Source organism: Schistocerca piceifrons, chromosome 3, assembly GCF_021461385.2.
Source record: "Schistocerca piceifrons isolate TAMUIC-IGC-003096 chromosome 3, iqSchPice1.1, whole genome shotgun sequence".
NCBI classification, from domain to species: Eukaryota; Metazoa; Arthropoda; class Insecta; order Orthoptera; family Acrididae; genus Schistocerca; species Schistocerca piceifrons.
Window position 1 is genome coordinate 947500271 of NC_060140.1, and position 19648 is coordinate 947519918.

The window sequence follows — 19648 nt, forward strand, 5'->3', positions numbered from 1 at the left end:
GGAATTTTCGATAGAGCTCACATACGCCGAAGAATGCTCTCAGTTGCCTTTTTTTAAGGTCTGGAAATTGCCTAATTGTCTCGAGTTTACTTGGATCAGGATAAATACCCTCTTCCGTAATTATGAAGCCAAGAATTTTATCTGGCATTTACCAAATTCTGTCTTACCCACGTTTGCTGTTACCCTAGCTTTCTCAAACGCCTGCAAGACTCCCTCAAGTGTCTCTAAATGTTCTTCCCATGTCTCAGTTACAATTAATATATCATCTACGTTAACAGTAAGCTTCTTAAGTAATTCTTCAACCAAAATATTGTCCAATGCTCTAACAAATTCCAAGACCGATACATTAAGCCCAAATGGCTTGGAATGTATACCTCAGAGAAAGACTGGATAGTGAAGGGGGAGGCGTGTTTATAGCGATAAGAAGTGCAATAGTATTAAAGGAAATTGACGGAGGTCTGAAACGTGAAATACTTTGGGGAAAGGTAACGGTTAAAGCAGGCTCAAACATGGCAATTCGATGTCTCTATAGGCCCTCTGGCTCAGCAGCTGTTGTGGCAGAACACCTGAAGGAAAATTTGGAAAATATTTCTAGTAGATTTTCCGACCATGTTATAATTTTGTGTGGAGATTTTAATTTACCAGATATATACTAGGAGACTTAAACGTTTATAACAGGTGGCAGGGACAAAGAATCCAGTGAAATTTTTTTAAGTGCATTATCTGAATACTACCTTGAGCAGTTAAACAGAGAACCGACTCGTGGCGATAACATATTAGACCTTCTGGTGACAAATAGATCCAAACTATTAGTAACAGTTAATGCAGAACAGGGAAACAGCGATCACAAAGCGGTTTCAGCATCGGTGATTTCAGCCATAAATAGAACCATTAATAAAGGTAGGAAGATTTTTCTATTTAGCAAAAGTGACAAAAAGCAGATTTCAGAGTACTTGACGGCTCAACACAGAAGTTCTATCTCAAGTACAGATGTACAGATAGTGCTGAGGATCAGTGGACAAAGTTCAAAACCATCGTACAATATGCTTTCGATGAGTATGTGCCAAGCAAGATCGTAACAGATGGAAAAGACTCACCATGGTACAACAACCGAGTCAGAAAACTGCTGCGGAAGCAAAGGGAACTTCACAGCAAACGTAAACATAGCCAAAGCCTTACACACAAACGAGAATTACACGAAGCGAAATGTAGCGTGAGGAGGGTTATGCGAGTGGCGTTCAACGAATTCAAAAGTAAAGTTCTATGTACTGACTTGACAGAAAATCCTAAGAAATCTTGGTCTTACGTCAAAGCGATAGGTGGATCAAAACAAAATGTCCAGACACTCTGTGAACAAAATGGTATTGAAACAGAGGATGACTGACTAAAGGCCGAAATACGAAATGTCTTTTTCCAAAGCCGTTTCACAGAGGAAGACAGCACTGTAGTTCCTACTCTAGATTGTCACACAGATGACAGAATGGTAGATACCGAAATAGATGAAAGATGGATAGAAAAACAATTAAAATCGCTTAAAAGAGCAAAGGACGCTGGACCTGATGGGATACCTGTTTGATTTTACTCAGAGTACGCGAAGGAACTTGCCCCCCTTCTTGCAGTGGTGTACCGTAGGTCTCTGGAAGAGCATAGCGTTCCAAAAGATTGGAAAAGGGCATAGGCCATCCCCGTTTTCAAGAAGGGACGTCGAACAGATGTGCAGAACTATAGACCTATACCTCTAACGTCGATTAGTTGTAGAATTTTGGAACACTTATTATGTTAGAGTATAATGACTTTTCTGGAGACTAGAAATCTACTCTGTAGGAATCAGCATGGGTTTCGCAAAAGACGATCGTGTGAAACTCAGCTCGCGCTATTCGTCCACGAGACTCACACGGCCATAGACATGGGTTCCCAGGTAGATGCCGTGTTTCTTGACTTCTGCAAGGCGTTTGATACAATTCACCACAGTCATTTAATGAACAAAGTGAGAGCATATGGACTATCAGACCAATTATGCGATTGGATTGAAGAGTTCCTAGATAACAGGATGCAGCATGTCTTTCTCAATGGAGAGAAGTCTTCTGAAATAAGAATGATTTCAAGTGTGCCAAAGGGGAATGTCGTAGGACTGTTGCTATTTACAACATATATAAATTACCTTGTGAATAACATCAGAAGTTCACCAAGGCTTTTGCGGATGATGCTGTAGTATATTAAGAGGTCGTAACAATGAAAAATTGTGTTGAAATTCTGGAAGATCTGCAACAAACTGACGCATGGTGCAGGTAATGGCAATTTAATCTAAATGTAGACAAGTGTAATGTCCTGCAAATACATAGAAAGAAATATCCTTTATCATTTAGCTACAATATAGCAGATCAGCAACAGGAAGCAGTTCATTATATAAATTATCTGGGAGTAGGCATTAGGAGTGATTTAAAATGGAATGACCATTTAAAATTAATCGTCAGTAAAGTAGATGCCAGACTGAGATTCATTGGAAGAATCCTAAGGAAATGCAATCCGAAAACAAAGGAAGTAGGTTACAGTACACTTGTTCGCCCACTGGTTGGATACTGCTCACCGGTGTGGGATCCGTACCAGGTAGGATTGATAGAAGAGATAGAGAAGATCCAAAGGAGAGCAGCACGCTTCGTTACAGGATGATTTAGTAATCGTGATAGCATTACAGAGATAATAGATAAATTCCAGTGGAAGACTCTGCAAGAGAGACGCTCAGTAGCTTGGTACAGGCTTTTGTTGAAGTTTCGAGAACATACCTTCACCGAGGAGTCAAGCAGTATATTGCTCCCTCCTGCGTATATCTCGCAAAGAGACCATGAGGATAAAATCAGAGGGATTAGAGCCCACACAGAGGCATACTGACAATCTTTCTATCCATGAACATTACGAGACGGGAATAGAAGGGAGAACCGATAGAGGTACTCAAGGTACCCTCCGCCACACACCGTCAGGTGGCTTGCGGAGTATGGATGTGGATGTAGATGGCAATACTCTAAAATGATAACTTCTGCCAGCTTACATGAAGGCAGTATACTGACATGACTCAGAGGTCAGAGGTATTTGCCAGTATCCTGTGGGCAAGTCAATGCTACTAAGTATCTTTGCACCCCGAAACCTTTGAATTAATTCTTCTATCGTTTTTGGCTTGTCTTGATCTGGTTGAATGATTTTATTTACTGTACATGCATCCAAAACTATTCTCACTTTCCCATGTTTCTTGTCTACCACAAATAATGGACTGTTGTATTGGTCTTGGTTCTCTCAACAACCCCAAGGTCAACGATTCTTTGTATTTCCTCTTCTACTGCTTTCCTTTTAGCGTGAGGGATGGAGTATTGTTTTGAAAGGCTTGTGTTCCTTAATTTTCAATTTACATTCTACCTCTTGCATGATTCCTGGCTGCTGAGAGAAAACTTTGCTGTGCTTATGTGAGATCTCTGGTAACCTCTTCCGAATCTCTTCATCCAAATGTGTCATATATTCTAGTTTCTTGCCTATAGCATCTTCACTAGGTTGATCTGCTTGTGATAATCCCTCGTAGAATATCAATACTTGCTCATCAACCGATTGTTCTTCTGTAGGCGCACCGCATAACACAAATTCACCTGTCAGAACTCTTCTGACTTCTAACTTTCTACCAAGGTCAGTTCTCTCATTTCTCCTGTCCTGTCCTTTTACACTCACTGTGCATTCATCGAAATTTATGATTGCTTCTACTTCATTTGGCCAGTCAATTCCCAAAATAACTGTATGGTATCTTAAAAAATGTCGCTTTATATGCTTCTCCCTCTACTTCAAACCCAGTCATTGCTTATTCCTTAATAGGCTTACTTTTGGCACCTACAGCATTTGCAACTCGGACATCATTTATGTGAAAACTACGTAAGGTGGCGTTAGTATTCAGTATCTGGTCATATAGCTTTCGAGACATAGCACGCACTTCACTCCCAGTGTCAACTAAGGCATCAACATCTAGTCCACACATCTTTATCCTGACTACAAGTGGACCTCATCATGAGTGGGTTCTAGTTTACTTTTTCCTTTCTTCCTGATCTTAGGCCTCACTATTTCTTTGCCTGCCACCTTCTCTCTCATATTCCCTTGTATTTTCATCTCTTCTGGAAAGGCCTTGGAACTGATGTCCATTTCCATGGGCCCTACTTCCATGATAGTCTCCTCTTCCTCGGTTGAACGATTGATTATTAAACTGATTCCATTGGTAATTGTCTTCTTTTTGGCCCTGCTCACCTGCTTGATTATTCTCTTACCCACATGTGTGCTCCAGTATCTCCATCAGGGCTCCTCTATCTTTAAACTTCTGAACACTTTGACCAGTACTTCTTTAGAAATTGTCCTTTAAACTGCTTATAACTACTAACTTTATCTTTTTTCTTCACTCCATTCTAGCTATTGCAAACTGAATTTTGTCTTTGTCTCGAAAATGTGTTGGAAAAATGTCTCTCAACCATTTCATAAAAATCTTCAGGTGCAGCACTCCCTTTGGCTTATATTTTTGTCCCACATGAACTTGTGGATGACGATTATCACCAAACATGAATGTTATCACTTTACCTTCTCCTATAGCTAGTGTTGCATAACCAATTTTTCTGTCAGTCTCCTCAGTTTTCGTTTCTAATTGTTGGATTTCGCTTTGTAAATGTTGTATGTCCTGTGCAATCCTCCTGTTATCTTCACCCCTCTGCAATGTTATTGCGCTTTGTATATTTTGAGCTAATTCAGTCTGTTTGTTGCCTACTCCCTAAATAGCTACTTAACATTGCTGTTGCTTCTGCATTATCTCTTCGATCTTTCCCCCTAATTCTTCTTTAACTTCTTGAACCTCTTCATGGGCTTTCTCGGTTATCTCTTCTCCCATCTTCTTTGCATCTTTTTAGAGCAGGTTTATGCCCTGCTGGAATCTGCCTTCTCCCTCCTTGCAGTCTTTCCTCACCTATTCCTTATAATTCTGTAATTGTCTGTTAAAATTTTCATGCTCTTGTAGTGTCATCTCAATTTCCTCATTGACAATGTCAATCTTTTCTTGGGTTTTTCTGTTGCTTCCCTCGATTTTCTGATTGGTGGCTCTGATTTCCTTATTAGTGGCTTCAGTCTTTTCTTGGGTCATTTTACTGTGTTCTTTGGTTTCCTGCTTGGTGTCCCCCATTTTCCAATTGGTGGCTTCAATCTTGGCATCAATCTTTTCTAATATCGCCAGTAGCACATATTTCTGTCTGCCCACTACAATGTTTACTACAGGTTTAATTGGTATCTTGAGGTAATTGGTGGAATGAGATAATGGGCTTTCTATTATAGTCCACAGCCACTGATTCCTGAATCAACTCTATCCTCCTGTCCTATCTCCTTCTTCCCAGATTCTACCTCCAGAATCTCCTGCTTGATTTCAGTAGACATGTTTGGTTACATATATTACATGCAGGCAACACTATAAATTAACCATTGGGTAATGTAAGACTCTTGATCACCTGACAATTAAAACAAAATAATGACAGCAGTACTTCAACTAGCTCAAAACAGAAACAGTACCTGTTTGCGCTGGATATATAAAAAACTTCACCAACTTATCTGAATTAAACACCAGTGGTAATATTCATCACCTCACACCAAAGCATCAAAAATCAAATAACACCACCAATTAACTTATGAAACCTGTAATCAACAATTAATGCTACAGCGTAAGTCTTAAAATCTATTCGCAGCTGTCTTGCTGGTAAAGCATAAAAATATATGCATACATAGACAAACTACTGCCGAGCCAGAAAATACCGAAATGGAAGGAAAAATTACTATACAATTCTTGTAGCGTTACAAAATGTGATTATATGTTCTGCAGATAGCCTAATTAAATTATTATTGCGCCAGCAGGTTGTCTCGACTCGTTGCATGACGCTAATACTTGTTGCGGAATTCAATATTCGTTGTGTGCTGTGTTAACTGGTAGCTGGAGTAACCATTATCACAGTTCCAGTTATATTTTTAAAACAGTTATTTTAACAGTTATAAATAAGTTTCATGTTATTTTTTACTACTGAATACTCCAATGGAGTTACAGTTAAATATCGACACAAGTGGAATCCATCAGTTTAGTTATCAGTATCACTGTGAGTAGAGCGAAATGGCAGGAATGTCATACGAATCATGCCACAACCTTAGCTAATTAACTGCGGGCAGATTTCACTTGATGTTCGAACGATTATTAGTGTTTCATATCATATGTATGTATGTTATCACAGTAGCTATTATAAATATTATCCTCACAGCTTCAGCACAAAATGCAGAACTTCGCCATAGCACTGTTTAAGTTAAATGTTAACAATGTGCATTTTTAAGTATGAAGTAATATGTAAGCTGAATAATGCAGGTTGAATTCAAAGCTTGTGCTGTTTACTTAATAGAATAAGTGTATGGCCTTGTAATAAAATACAAAAATATACATAATGTGATAGATTCGTTTACTCCTCTACGCTATCCAAGTTTTAGTTGAGATTTGGAAAACTGCTCGATTTCTTCAGCTACAACATGTGTATGAAAAGTTTGACAGTGTTAAATTTCTGGGATTACAACTCAATAATTAATTCAGTTGGGAAGGGCATACCACAGAATTGCTGAAACGCCTAAACAAGTCTGTATTGGTAGTGAGAATGATGTCAGATGTAGGAGACATAAATATAAAAATAAAGAAAGCTATATACTTTCATTCTATTATGTCATAAGGGATCATATTCTGGGGTAACTCAACAAACCGAGCAAACGTTTTTAGCATGTAAAAGTGTGTAATAAAAATCATTTGTGGTATAAATTCAAGAACAACATGTACAAACTTGTTTAAGGAACTTCGTATTCTAACAACTGCTTCCTAGTATATTTATTCCTTAATGAAATTTGTTGCACATATTTCGAACCAACAGCTGAATACATAATATCAGTACTAGGAATACAAACAATGATCTACATAAAGACCTAAAATCACTTACCTTGGTCCAAAAAGGGGTCCAATATTTAGGAACACACACTTTCAATAAATTGCTAGCAAGTCAGCAACCAATAAAAACTTGGTTTGAGATAAAGCACGGTTTACAGAGAGTTTGAAAGACTTTTTGATAGGCAACTCATTCTACTCTATAGATGGATATCTTAACAGGGACTGTTAGACCAGCTTAAGTAAAAATTCTGCTATGTTTCAGTTTTGCCAGCACTTGGTCACAGCAGTCAAGATCAGGTACCTGTATCTGATAAATTTATTAAACATGCATAACTATGTTTTATTCTGGCAGTGTATTAATCCTGTAAACATTAGCAACTCCAGTTTACTGTAATACATTCATGTATTTTGACAATCTCCTGACAAATGATGAGGATAATAAGTATTATATTCAAATGTTTTATGTGATACTTTGTCCTCTCTGATAGCCACTGGCTATTTCCATACCAGTATGAAAGTATTTGTTCATTCCAGTAACCATCCTCTCTGCAAATATCACCGGGCTCTATGACCTCCAACTAGAGTCAGGAACACAGTTACTAGCTTCCAGGTTACCTGTACTGGTAGCCGTTAACTTACAGAGAAGTAGAACTGTGAACAAATGACAATTACTACCGGAGATAAATACTGACCTCATAGTTATTTCCATAGTCGCTCTAATTCCTTATGGTAACTGTATTTGTACTACCTGCCCAAACTAAATTGACAAACAAGGCGGTGGCTCAAGGGAACGACCATACATGTCAATGCATGTACTGCAGCCCCTGTTAGCCACCACTCTTACATTAACTTCATTTAACTGTTTGTGCTGAAAGTAGTGATGCGCACGAACTAGTACACAGTTCTATTAACAGATGGCGCGCAGTCTCATAGTTATTTCCATGACCTAGAGAACACCCTCAAAATGGTCTATCCCTCTCCATCGATGAGTTGACACGCAAGCGTAGTAAGATCTTCGGGTCAACAGATGGCGCGAGGCACCATTGGCAGTTATTGAAATACCTGCCAGTATCAGGTGAGCGGTTATCGCAGTAACCGTTACTTCTCAGTAATCGGTTATTTCTATCAGTTAAGTTATTTTTTGCCACCTCTAGTCGCTGCCGCTGGTGTCAATGCCATTGGCTCGTTATAAGTGGCGACTTGGCTGACGCGTCGCTGGCTGCCCGCCGCCCGGTGTCATCTGTATAGACGTTGTCGTCGAAGTTCGCTGATCGGTGGCCAGGTGGCACTGCGGTCAGGATACTTAGTAGCTTCTCCACGAGATGTCAGCTTCGGCGGCGTGTTGGTGGCTGCTCGGTGTAGCATGTCTACGCCGTCGAAACTCTCACGTGGCTGTAACTGGTGCTGTGTCGAATTACTTCCTGACTGACGTTCTTTGACGCGGCTGCTGGGCTCCGTGCATTATTGCCTACGTATAAGATTATGGGTCCACATTAATTTTCGAGATTTTACAACGGTTTACAGCCGGTTTCGTGGGTAAAGACTGAGCACAATACTTCTTTGACACGTTTGTAATGAATACGCGATCAGTTACGTCGCGATAATTTCTACCCATGTCTCTCGTTAATATTAACCTCGCACTGTTTTACACACGAATTTCCGTGCTTGTACTCCACAGTAGAGTTTATTAACACTGTCCCTGTCGTCTGATACTGCCAATTGCTTTTAATTATTAGGTGTTAGAACGTTCTATTATCCTGCAATTACATCGTAATACAGTGTCCGAAGTTTTTTATGCATTTTCACAATGAAAACCATTACAAAGTACCGTTTATCGAAGATGGTTTTTCACGAAATTTCTCAATTGTTCATACATACGTAAATTAATGAGAAGTTTTCGTTACCATTTAAACTTTTGGTGATTTTCTTAATACTGCCAATGTTCTTTCGTGATAAGCACACTTGAACCATTTGTTGTTATTCTCCTCCTCTTATTGCACTGCACACTGTCCTTTCATAGAATGCCACAATGAAACACTCCCTTTTAGAACTCATCGTTATTGACTTGTGGATAACAGCCTAACAGTTTAGAATAGTTCGACCGTGTGCAACTGATAAAAGCTGATCCGTTAATATTTGAACACGAGTTGTTTCGTATCAAATCCAACAAAGTCAATTTGAATGTCAGGTAGCAATAATCGGTACATACTTTGTTGTTAGGGTTCTATATATATTGCGTAAACAGCACAAATGAGGAAGTTACTCTCTTCATCTGACAAAATAATAACGGTTAACTCATCAAAGGTCGCCTATTAATATCGTCACACACCAATATCCTCCATGTAGCACCAACTGCACAATCCTCACTGCAATTCAAATCGTTGGTGTCCGGCGCGGTTATGGCGTAATCACGGTATGCAAATGAACACTTAAACATACCGACAAGTCACTTAGTTAATGCCATTTCCGTATTTGCTGGAGGTCACGCCTACGGCGCTGGGTGACACACACAGCCGTTAAACAATGGTAAATGCGGTCACCTCTCCTGCCGAAATCCGCCCTGCTCGTTTACTAGCCAACAACTTACTTTTTCGGAGTCTCAACACTGGCTACTTTCTGGCGCACTCGGCTCTCGACTATCGATAGTACCTACCGCGAGCTGCGTGAGGCAAAGATATATTGTTCTCCACATGTAAGGGGCGGTTGACTCTTTAAATGTTGCGCAATTCACGAGAATGCTGTGTGCCTGAAAATATCCTTCGTGTTAAAAACTGTTTATTATTCTTTACTTTTTACTCTACAGCTGATGGTTTATCAAATAGATGCAGTAAAAACTTTCATTCATCGCAACACCATACCTGTTTTTCACTAGCAGTGTTATTTTGATGTGTGCATAAAATATCACTTACAAAATACAACATAAAATTCTAAAACTACTTTCACTACATAAAATCCACCATATTATTATCATAGAAAATCACCTTTAATTTCAACTGATTATCTGCATTAGTAGTGCAATACTATACGAGCAATTGTCGGTACTACTATATTTTGATGCAATAATGACTCGGTTGAGAATAAACAGTAAATTTAATTACATCTGGCTTCTTTTGACTATTTTTTGCATTTATAACTTTCTTGGAATCGTGGTGAAGTGATGACTAGTGTCAATTAAGTTTCTCTCGACAAGTTCATTCTTTGACTAAATGAAGTATAATGTTCCAAGAAGTTCCTAAGATGCTAGTACGCGAATTACACATCTACAAAACACTGCAGGATCTCACTTCGCTATGCGTTGCCTGTGGTGCAAAGTAGTGCTTATTAGGAGTTCCATGATCGACAACAGGCTCTTTTTGGTTAGTGTGCAGCTTGAATAAATCTGGCCGACACAATATTATTCATTGCTTCGAAAATCTTCTTGTGACCATGTATTGTGCCCACATACTTGCTCGACCACTTATAATTTGCCTGGCCACATATCACAACATTTTCGACGCAAAACACTCTGGCGTTTGCACTTCAACGAATACGTCCATTCCTCCAGACATGCTTCGCAACTACTTCTCTGCCTTCACCACTGCGCACTCTTGCCAACGACGATATTGTTACTGTGCTTTACACAATAGAAGCTTCCCTGACATGCTCAGCGTATTTACTACAATGATTTGACACTAATAATTTTTACTTATCCTGTCAACAAAAAATAAAATTTTCATAAACACTAATAAACGAGAAAATTCATTAATACATGTATTTACAAAAATGGTTATGCAATCGAGAAATCAAGGTAGCTGAAATGTACGTGAGGTAGTGGGTTGTAGTGTTGCAAGCTCTCGTAAGAGAGCGCGTCAGATGAGCTGGCATGCATCACCAGCAGGTCACGGTGACTGACAAAGTGTGCAGGCGCTCAACGTCTGTTTTAATGTCCACTAGTGATCTGTCATGACGTCATTTTCCTGCCATGATTACGTCGTCGTGTGGTCGCACCCTCAGGACGTCCATTCATCTGTGCCTGCAGAGATGCAGCATCACCTGTATCGCCACCTTTGGCGCTATTGTTACCTAAAGAAGCGAAACACCTATCACTCTCCTATCTCATTTACACCAGTCTATTTCTCGATCTTAGTGCATACACTGAAGTACGTGTAGAAGGCGTGGGAGCAGCTTGCTTACCTTGTCACGTGACTTTTCCCTTCTTACTCTGCCCCACCAGTTAGAGACCGACACCTGTACAGATGCTTTACAACAGCATCATTTTCGAATCTACTTGAAAATGGTCTGGATGCGAAGGCTACATTCGGTCATGAACTTAAGTAGTGTATATATTAGGAAATGGAGTGGCTTTAAATTAATAGAACTGACAATCCACGTTACTGTAGCTACTAAGAACATCAGATCACAAGGGCTTGTTTGGAAAGAAGCTTCAGACTGGCCATCTATGTGTCATACACTTTACATGGATCTGATATCAAGGGTACCTAAAACCAATGTACAAGTTTTGTAAGTCTTTATGTATGATGATGGTAAAATCGTATTTTTAAGTTCACTTTTTGTACAGATATAGCTTGACGACAATTTTTAATCATACTTTACAATAAAGACTGTGTTGTGAGCCCATTTAAAGGAGTCTGTGCATGTTGATACTTGTTAGTGGATATGGAATAATGTGCGCATTTCTGGTCGTTACCAGGTCGGTATACCTGCTGACAATGTACTCACCGGTGATAGCAGTGAGCCGATTGAGCGCGAACCCTTTCCTGGGGATAGTGGCGCAGGGGGCGGCAAAGTTCACTGCATACTACCTGGTGAACTACTTTGGAGCGAGGTTCGGTCGCCGTTGGCCCGGCGTGGCCAGTGCACTCTTGGCTGCAATGGCCTGTGTCCTCATCTTCTGCCTGCTGACTGGTGAGCTGCGAACATGTCTCTCTGCTGATTTAGCCTCTATCTCATCTAAAAATTGGATAAAAATCGTAAGATAGATCAGTTAGATGTCAATAGTCAGAGAAGACTGCTGTGATAACCAAGTGGGTCAACTATGAGATCAGTACAGATGGAGCAGATCCAGGAATGTTCGCTTCTCTGTTGCTCATAGACTGTGGCAATTAAGAACCACAGGTTAGATATTGACGAAATTCAATAATAAATGGCCACGTACAGTAATGCGCGATGATGGTCAATATGCGCTGTTACACATTCTAAGGTTTAGGATGCCATTGTACTGCCGTTGATTCTTCTTGGCTTAATGGAATAGTAGACATTTTGCTTTCAGCAAGGGGTAAATTACTTAGTTACCTATTTACAGGAATAAGTCACTGCAGGTAATCGAATTGATCAGGAATGGGATAGAAGGTGGGATACAATACAACAAACGAGAAAATAATATACTGCCATAACTCGACTCAACAAATACTCAAATATACTGATTAAAACACTGTACAGCTATCAGCTACTACATAGCTAGTCCATAAATTTAATCAGCATGAGAACGGCAAAAATGCCAACGATATGATTCACGGTTATATAAACACAAATCTACTGAAATTTAATCTAAATCATGAAGCAAGTAATCGCTAAGTGAATATTCAGCTGCTTCGTCGATGGGGGAGAACAAAAATAGGGCAAAAAAAATAGAAGTAAAGACATGCCAGTTATGGGTAAAAGACGTTTTGGTGGAGCTAGACGGTTGTCTTAGTGGTTTACAACTTCTACTTGATGTCTGTTGTTGGGCAACAGGTATTTTAGTACATGGAACGAGATCTATTCGAACTGATAGGGACGGGTTAACAGCTTCATTTATCATAATCTACCCTATAATTTCCTAGTCCAGTATCATGGGAACATGGAATTTGTGAGAGTAACTGTTGATGCAAGTACAATATATAGCTCCAAAATCTAACCTGTTTTGAAAGTGGAGGCCATCGGCAGTTCATAATTAAATACAAGCCCAGAAACATGGGTTCAACCCAAAAATCCTTGCGGAGAAAATGTACAAAAACAAATAATTATAAGTTATTTTTGTTGTAAGCAGGTGATGATGTTTACTATGATTACACATGAAGTGGTTGTTTAAGAAACAGTAAGAAATTCAGTTACAAGAGATAAACAAACTAACTTTACAAATTAAGCACTATTTTGGTAGTAACAAAGAGTAAATGACGACATATAATAAAATGAAGTTTTCTTGTATTATGCATCTGTTTGAAAATCTGGACTACCCCACTCAATTTGCTATGACAGTCATCTTAGTTGAATACTCAAAATTAATCAATTTTATCAGATAACATCTGAAAATTGGAACCCATTTTATTTGAGGGTTCACTTTAATTAACAGAAATACAAAGACTATTTACTGCCAGAAGATGCAAAACATATGTTATATGCTATATCACAGTAAGTAATTAGCTTTATAGACACACATTATTACTGTGTGTGCTGAAACGAAAAATTGTGATAACATATGATAGAACCACACAAAAAGATTACAAGGAATAAATGTTACTATTGATGCCTTTGTATCTTTTTTTTAATATTGAAAATTCTTTAGAATATGTGCAGAATTTATAGTATTGATACATGATTCGATCATAGGTTTATTTATTCGCAATGTACCAAATACTTGTCAGATATGCATTTAAGGATAGTATCTTCCAGTCATTATTGTTAAATTGCATGATGTGTTGCGATACAAGTATAAGAAATTTATCGGTTGTATACTTATCAATTAATTGCCTAGTCCAATGAACACACTATTTATTTTAAGGTAATTATGGTACCTTTAAGTCCTTGTTACTCAGCATTTGGAGCTTTTAAAAACATGAAGTAACTGTAGTTTCACTTAGCAAGAGCGAAAATGGTTGAAGTAAAAAAAGGACAAGTAAAATGGAGCACTAGCTTTGATTTTAGGTTTTAGCGTAAACTGTTCACACAGAAATATAATACTATGACTGTCAATAACCCAGACAGAATATAATGTAAATGTAAACAAAAATATTGAGCAATTTCGAACAAACTGGTTTAAGAAGAGGTGTATTATATCAACAAAGGAATCCAACCATTTAAGAGAAAATGGAATCCTGGATTTGAAATTTGATTAACAAAACCATACTGATCAAATTTCAACTGTTACCATTAAATTATGAACGTATGTCTGAAAGCTGTATAAAAATGAAGTAAAGGGTCAAAAGGAGTTGCATATATCATGAATTACAGGATGGGTTTATTTATCAGCTGATTCTTCACACCTATGTATGTGCATGTCAGGCTGGATTTACATGTCTACTACAGAAGTACAGTAACACAAAAAGCTAAAACCGAAACTGCACCAACAAAGTTTGCAAAATTCAGAGACAGATGGAGCACATAATTTATCTTCCACTCTGTTAGAGTAGGGTAGTGGTGTTCTTGTTTAATCACGTGTCCAGGGAAGGATCAAAGTGTTAATACGGTAGCTCAATCTATTGCTGGCAGGTAAATGTATGTCTCCTCCTCAGAACTGAACATACAAAAATTCCCGTTTTGTGCAGCGCACGTCGCGGGTGCAGCCATCGTGATGGCGACCATGCTGATGCAGTTCAGCACCGTTGCCAACGTGGGCATGGTGAACCTGCAGAGCATCGAGGTGCACCCCACGTGTCTCCGCCAGATCGCAACGAGTGTCGAGTGGGCAGTTGCCGGGGTTGCCATGTCTTCCCTGCCCTACCTGGCTTTGATGGTACGTGAAATGTAAGATGTTGCACACCAGTAGGTGGAAAAATAAGCCTTACTGCTCGATTACAAGGTTGTTCATCCAAATTCCGTCGCAGACGCTGCAGGATAGGGGTTTTGGACCATACAGAGGTATGTTAAAATTCTGAGAGCACATGATCGAAGAAGCGCCAAGTACAACATTAGTTCCTCCGACGCACACTATCTGAACTATCGGGACACCCGTCTGTAAAGCGAAATTGACCACTAGATGTCACGAGATGCAGACGCGCCAATATAAAACGAGGTGAGGAGTCTTGTGTTGTAGAGAAACAGTAACAGCTGAATTTGACTTTCAGAAGAGTTCAGTGCTTCGATTGTGGACAGTCATTGGCTATTACCTGAGTAGCGTATCATCAGGGACATTTCAACTCCTCTAAAGCTGCCTATGTTGACTGTTGGTGATGTGATTGTGAAGTGGAAACGCGAAGGAACGATCACAGATAAACCAAAATCAGACAGATCAGACATCATATACTGATGGACAGGGACCGTCGAGCATTATGGAGTGTGGTCGAAAGAAATCGGTGGACATACTGACTTGGGAGTTAAAAAGTGATTTCAGCAATTCGGCTAGTACATTGACGGTACATATGGAGTCAAAAGAATGGAATACAGTTATCGACCAGGTGTTCGTAATCCATCCATTTATGTAATCAGTTCTAAGCGACACTTGACGTGGTGTAAAGAATGACGCCACTGGACACTGGGTGACTGGAGACGTGTAATTTGGAGTGATGAATCACGCTATACCCTGTGACTATCCGATGGCAGGGTTCGGGTTTGGCAAATGCCTCGAGAACATTATCTGCCGTCAATGTCTAATGCCAACACTGAAGTATGGAGGAGGTGGTGCTACCACATGGGGGGGGGGGGGGGGGGTTCTGTGGTTATGGTGTGGTCCCCCTACTGCGTTTAAGGAAACGGTAAAGGCAAAAGGATATGAACACACTTTACACCATTATATACGGTGTACGGTAGCGCAACAGTTCAGAAACAATGACTGGATCAACATGACAATTCACCTTGTCATAAACCAACGTCTTTGAAGCAATGGTTTGTAGACAGATTCATTCCTGAAATCGACTGGCCTGCCCAAAGTCCAGACCTGAATTCAACAGAACACTTTTGGAGTCTGATAGTACTTCGACTTCGCTCCAGATCTTCTCTGGTTTCGGCTATTGAGGAAGGATGGATTGCCATTCCTCCACATACGTTCAAACTACTCATTGAAAGTGTCCTCATTGGAAAGGGTGAAGGGAGGACACATCCATTATTAACTTCCACTTATAGGTGATGGAACACTTTTGGTAAGATAGTGTAAATCTCGTGAAAAAAAAGAACATTGCGGTAAAATCAGATATACTGTATTCGAGTTCATACCGAGATGTATCGGCAGTAATTCTGCCGGAGCTAATAAAGTGCTTACCTTATTCGAACACTGTTTTCCCCAAAAACTTACCAAGGTTAGAGCAAAGTCTATAAAGAAGCCACAGATTACTCAAGGAATAGAGGTATCTTGTGAAACAAAAAGAAAACTGTATCTGTCAATCCGAAACAGTTCCGATGTTGATGCTATAGCACATTCCAAGAAATACTGCAAAATATTAAAGACTGTAATATGGACATCAAAGCAAATATGTTACAAGGAAAAGATAGTCATATCAGATAACAAAATAAAGACAATATGGGATATAGTGAAGGAGGAGACCGATAGAACCAGACATGAAGAGGGACAAATAGCATTAAGAGTAAACGATACATTGATGACAGATGTGTATAGTGTCGCAGAACATTTTAACAAACATTTCATATCTGTTACTGAAAAGATGGAGTTGCCAGGTTCTGTAGATGCTGCTGTGGAATACCTCAGACGAGACGTTTCAAGTAACTTCCATAATATGAATTTGACCTTCACTACCATAGCAGAAATAATATCCATCATAAAATCTTTAAAATCAAAAATATCTAGTGGGTATGTTGAAATATCAGCAAAGCTAATTAAAGAATATGATTCTGAGTTAAGTAACATATTAAGCTATCTGTGTAACTAGTCGTTTATCAGTGGAATAATTCCTGAATGGTTAAAATATGCTGAAGTTAAGCCACTGTTTAAGAAGGGAGATAAAGAAATAGCATCAAATTTCCGTCGAATTTCACTTTTGCCAGCATTCTCAAAAATTTTAGAAAAAGTAATGTACAATCGGCTTTATGACCATCTTATCTCAAATAACATACTGTCAAAGTCACAGTTCGAATTTCTAAAGGGTTCTGATACTGAGAAGGCTATCTACACTTACAGTGAAAATGTGCTTAATTCATTAGATAAAAAATTGCAGGCAACTGGTATATTTTGTGATTTGTCAAAGGCATTTCCTTTTAAGTAAATTATAATATTACAGTGTAACAGGAAATGCTGCAAAATGGTTCAAATCTTATGTCTCTGGCAGGAAACAAAGCGTGTTATTAGGAAAGAGACATGTATCAACCTATCAGGCACCATCCAACTGGGAACTAATTATATGTGGGGTCCCACAAGGTTCCATATTAGGGCCCTTACTTTTTCTTGTGTATATCAACAACCTTTCATCAGTAACATTACCAGATGCCAAGTTCGTTTCGTTTGGCGATGATACAAACATTGCAATAAATAGCAAATCAAGTGTAGTCTTAGAAAGATCGGCTAATAAAATATTTGTGGACGTTAATCACTGGTTCCTAGCCAATTCTTTGACACTAAACTTTGAAAAAACTCACTACACGCAGTTCAGAACTCGTAAAGGGTGTCCCACGAGTATATGCCTAACATTTGATGACAAGCAGATAGAAGAAGTGGACAGTGTTAAATTCTTGGGATTACAGCTTGATAATAAATTCAACTGGGAAAAGCACACCACAGCACTGCTGAAGCGTCTTAACAAATCTCTATTTGCAATGCGAATTGTGTCAGACATAGGTGATATAAAAATGAAAAAGCTGGCATACTATGCTTACTTTCATTCCATAATGTCATATGGGATTATTTTGGGGGGTAATTCATCAAGCCAAGCTAAAGTTTTCCAGGCACAAAAACGTGCAGTACGAATTATATGTGGTGTGAACTCAAGAACATCCTGCAGAAGCCTGTTTAGGGATACTAACTACTGCTTCCCAATATATTTATCACTTTTTCAAAGCAACAGGTCAATTCATAGAATCAATACTAGAAATAAAAATAATCTTCACAACGATTTAAAGTCACTTAGTCTTGTACAAAAAGGTGTGCATTATTCAGGAACACACATTTTCAATAACTTGCCAGTAGCCTTCAAAAGCTTAACAACCAATGAAATTCAATTTAAGAGAAGCCTAAAGGATTTATTGGTGGCCAACTCCTACTACTCCATTGATGAATTTCTCAGCAGAACCAACTGATTTGTGTGCGTGTATATATTATATATAAGTACAATATAACTTGTGCACAATTTCAGTGCAGTAATGTGTTCATTGTAAATAAGTGTGTGTGTGTGTGTGTGTGTGTGTGTGTGTGTGTGTGTGTGTGTGTGTGTGTAAGTACAATTTAACTTCTGCACCATTTCAGTGCAGTAATGTGTTCATTGTAAATAAGTATTATAGTAGTTGTATTATACGTTTATTACCTTATAAATAAATAAATAAACTTTTTTAGATTACATTCAGTGTATTAGTATTTGTAAAATGATTCTTTCATATATTGCTCATTAAAAAATGACGATCATTCCACTTGGGGCCTGTGGAATGGTACATTAGTTTATTTGTCTGAGTTGTTAATATTTGTGATGTATTTTTGTTTTTATGACATGTTCTACATCCGGCAGGACCTCCTCACTGAGGATGAAAGTAAATCTAATCTAATCGAATGTGGGGGATAGTGCAGGAGTGCAATCACTTTTTTGCTCAGTTAATAGGTTTTGTAATTACAGTCTGGTGCGGGCTTTCTGTTGGATGGTTAGCAAGGAGGCTTTAGACTCGTAATAATTCACGTGGAAACATATCTGTGATTGGTGTCTTTCATTCTCACTACTTACAAATATCTTTTCCTTTCACAGGACGACAAGCGACTTCCCTTCGCCATCCTCGCAGCCCTGAACTTGGTGGTGGCGTTTTCCGTGTCGTTCCTGCCAGAATCTGCGCTGCAGCGATTGCCGGAGACGTTAAGGGACGGTGCCGTCTTTGGCAGAGGACAGCGCTACTGGAGCTGGAAACCCAAACCGACACCAGAGTACGCCAAGGGATAAAGGAGTTCCAGAAGTTCCTTTTAGTTTAGAAGGAGTGATAATGCATGCTGGCAACCTTCGACTTCTGTTTACTGACGGTGCACATGACTTGCTCGGCTTGCTATGAACGAATAACAGTGCACTTCGAGCCCTATTTCTAATCTGTAAACAGTAACACGAAAATTAAGCCTGACCTGGATTAGAATATAATTTATGGACGTTATATTTAGTAAATGCTACATGCCAAAATAAACTGACATGGAAACCGCACCTACTGCGCTATCCAAAAAAAAAAAACCCTCATAACGGACAAAAACTACATATTGCACTCCTAACAAAGCCTTAGTATGACGAGTAATCCTCTTACGCTAACGTCGTCTGCATTCATACCAGTTTCCCCTCGCATTTTTAATTTTAACACTAACTCCAAAAATACTCTAATGCTATGCAACCCGCCTCGCCCTCTGTACCCGTCCACTACCCCTCCCCCCCCCCCTGCGCCCCCCCTCCCCGCCTGTTACACTTACATGCTCTCCACAACCTATTCCAACAAAACTTAATCACCTCCCATAACGTGCTCAGGAAATCTCGCCCAGAGATCTACCCATCCTTCCAGCTTTTAACAGAATCCTCTTCAAATGGTCCAAATGGCTCTGAGCACTATGGGACTTAACTTCTGAGGTCATCAGTCCCCTAGAACTTA

At 39.2% G+C, this 19648-nt stretch overlaps 1 protein-coding gene across 1 annotated transcript in view; it reads left to right on the plus strand.

The window, feature by feature from the left end:
* Nucleotides 1-18966, plus strand: part of LOC124789251 (carcinine transporter-like) — a 30985-nt gene extending 12019 nt beyond the window's left edge. The window contains exons 3-5 of the mRNA XM_047256546.1: nucleotides 11658-11872; nucleotides 14491-14678; nucleotides 18778-18966. Of these exons, the coding sequence (XP_047112502.1) occupies nucleotides 11658-11872; nucleotides 14491-14678; nucleotides 18778-18966 (592 nt within the window). The remainder of the gene's footprint in view (nucleotides 1-11657; nucleotides 11873-14490; nucleotides 14679-18777) is intronic.
* The last annotated feature ends 682 nt before the right edge of the window (nucleotides 18967-19648 follow it).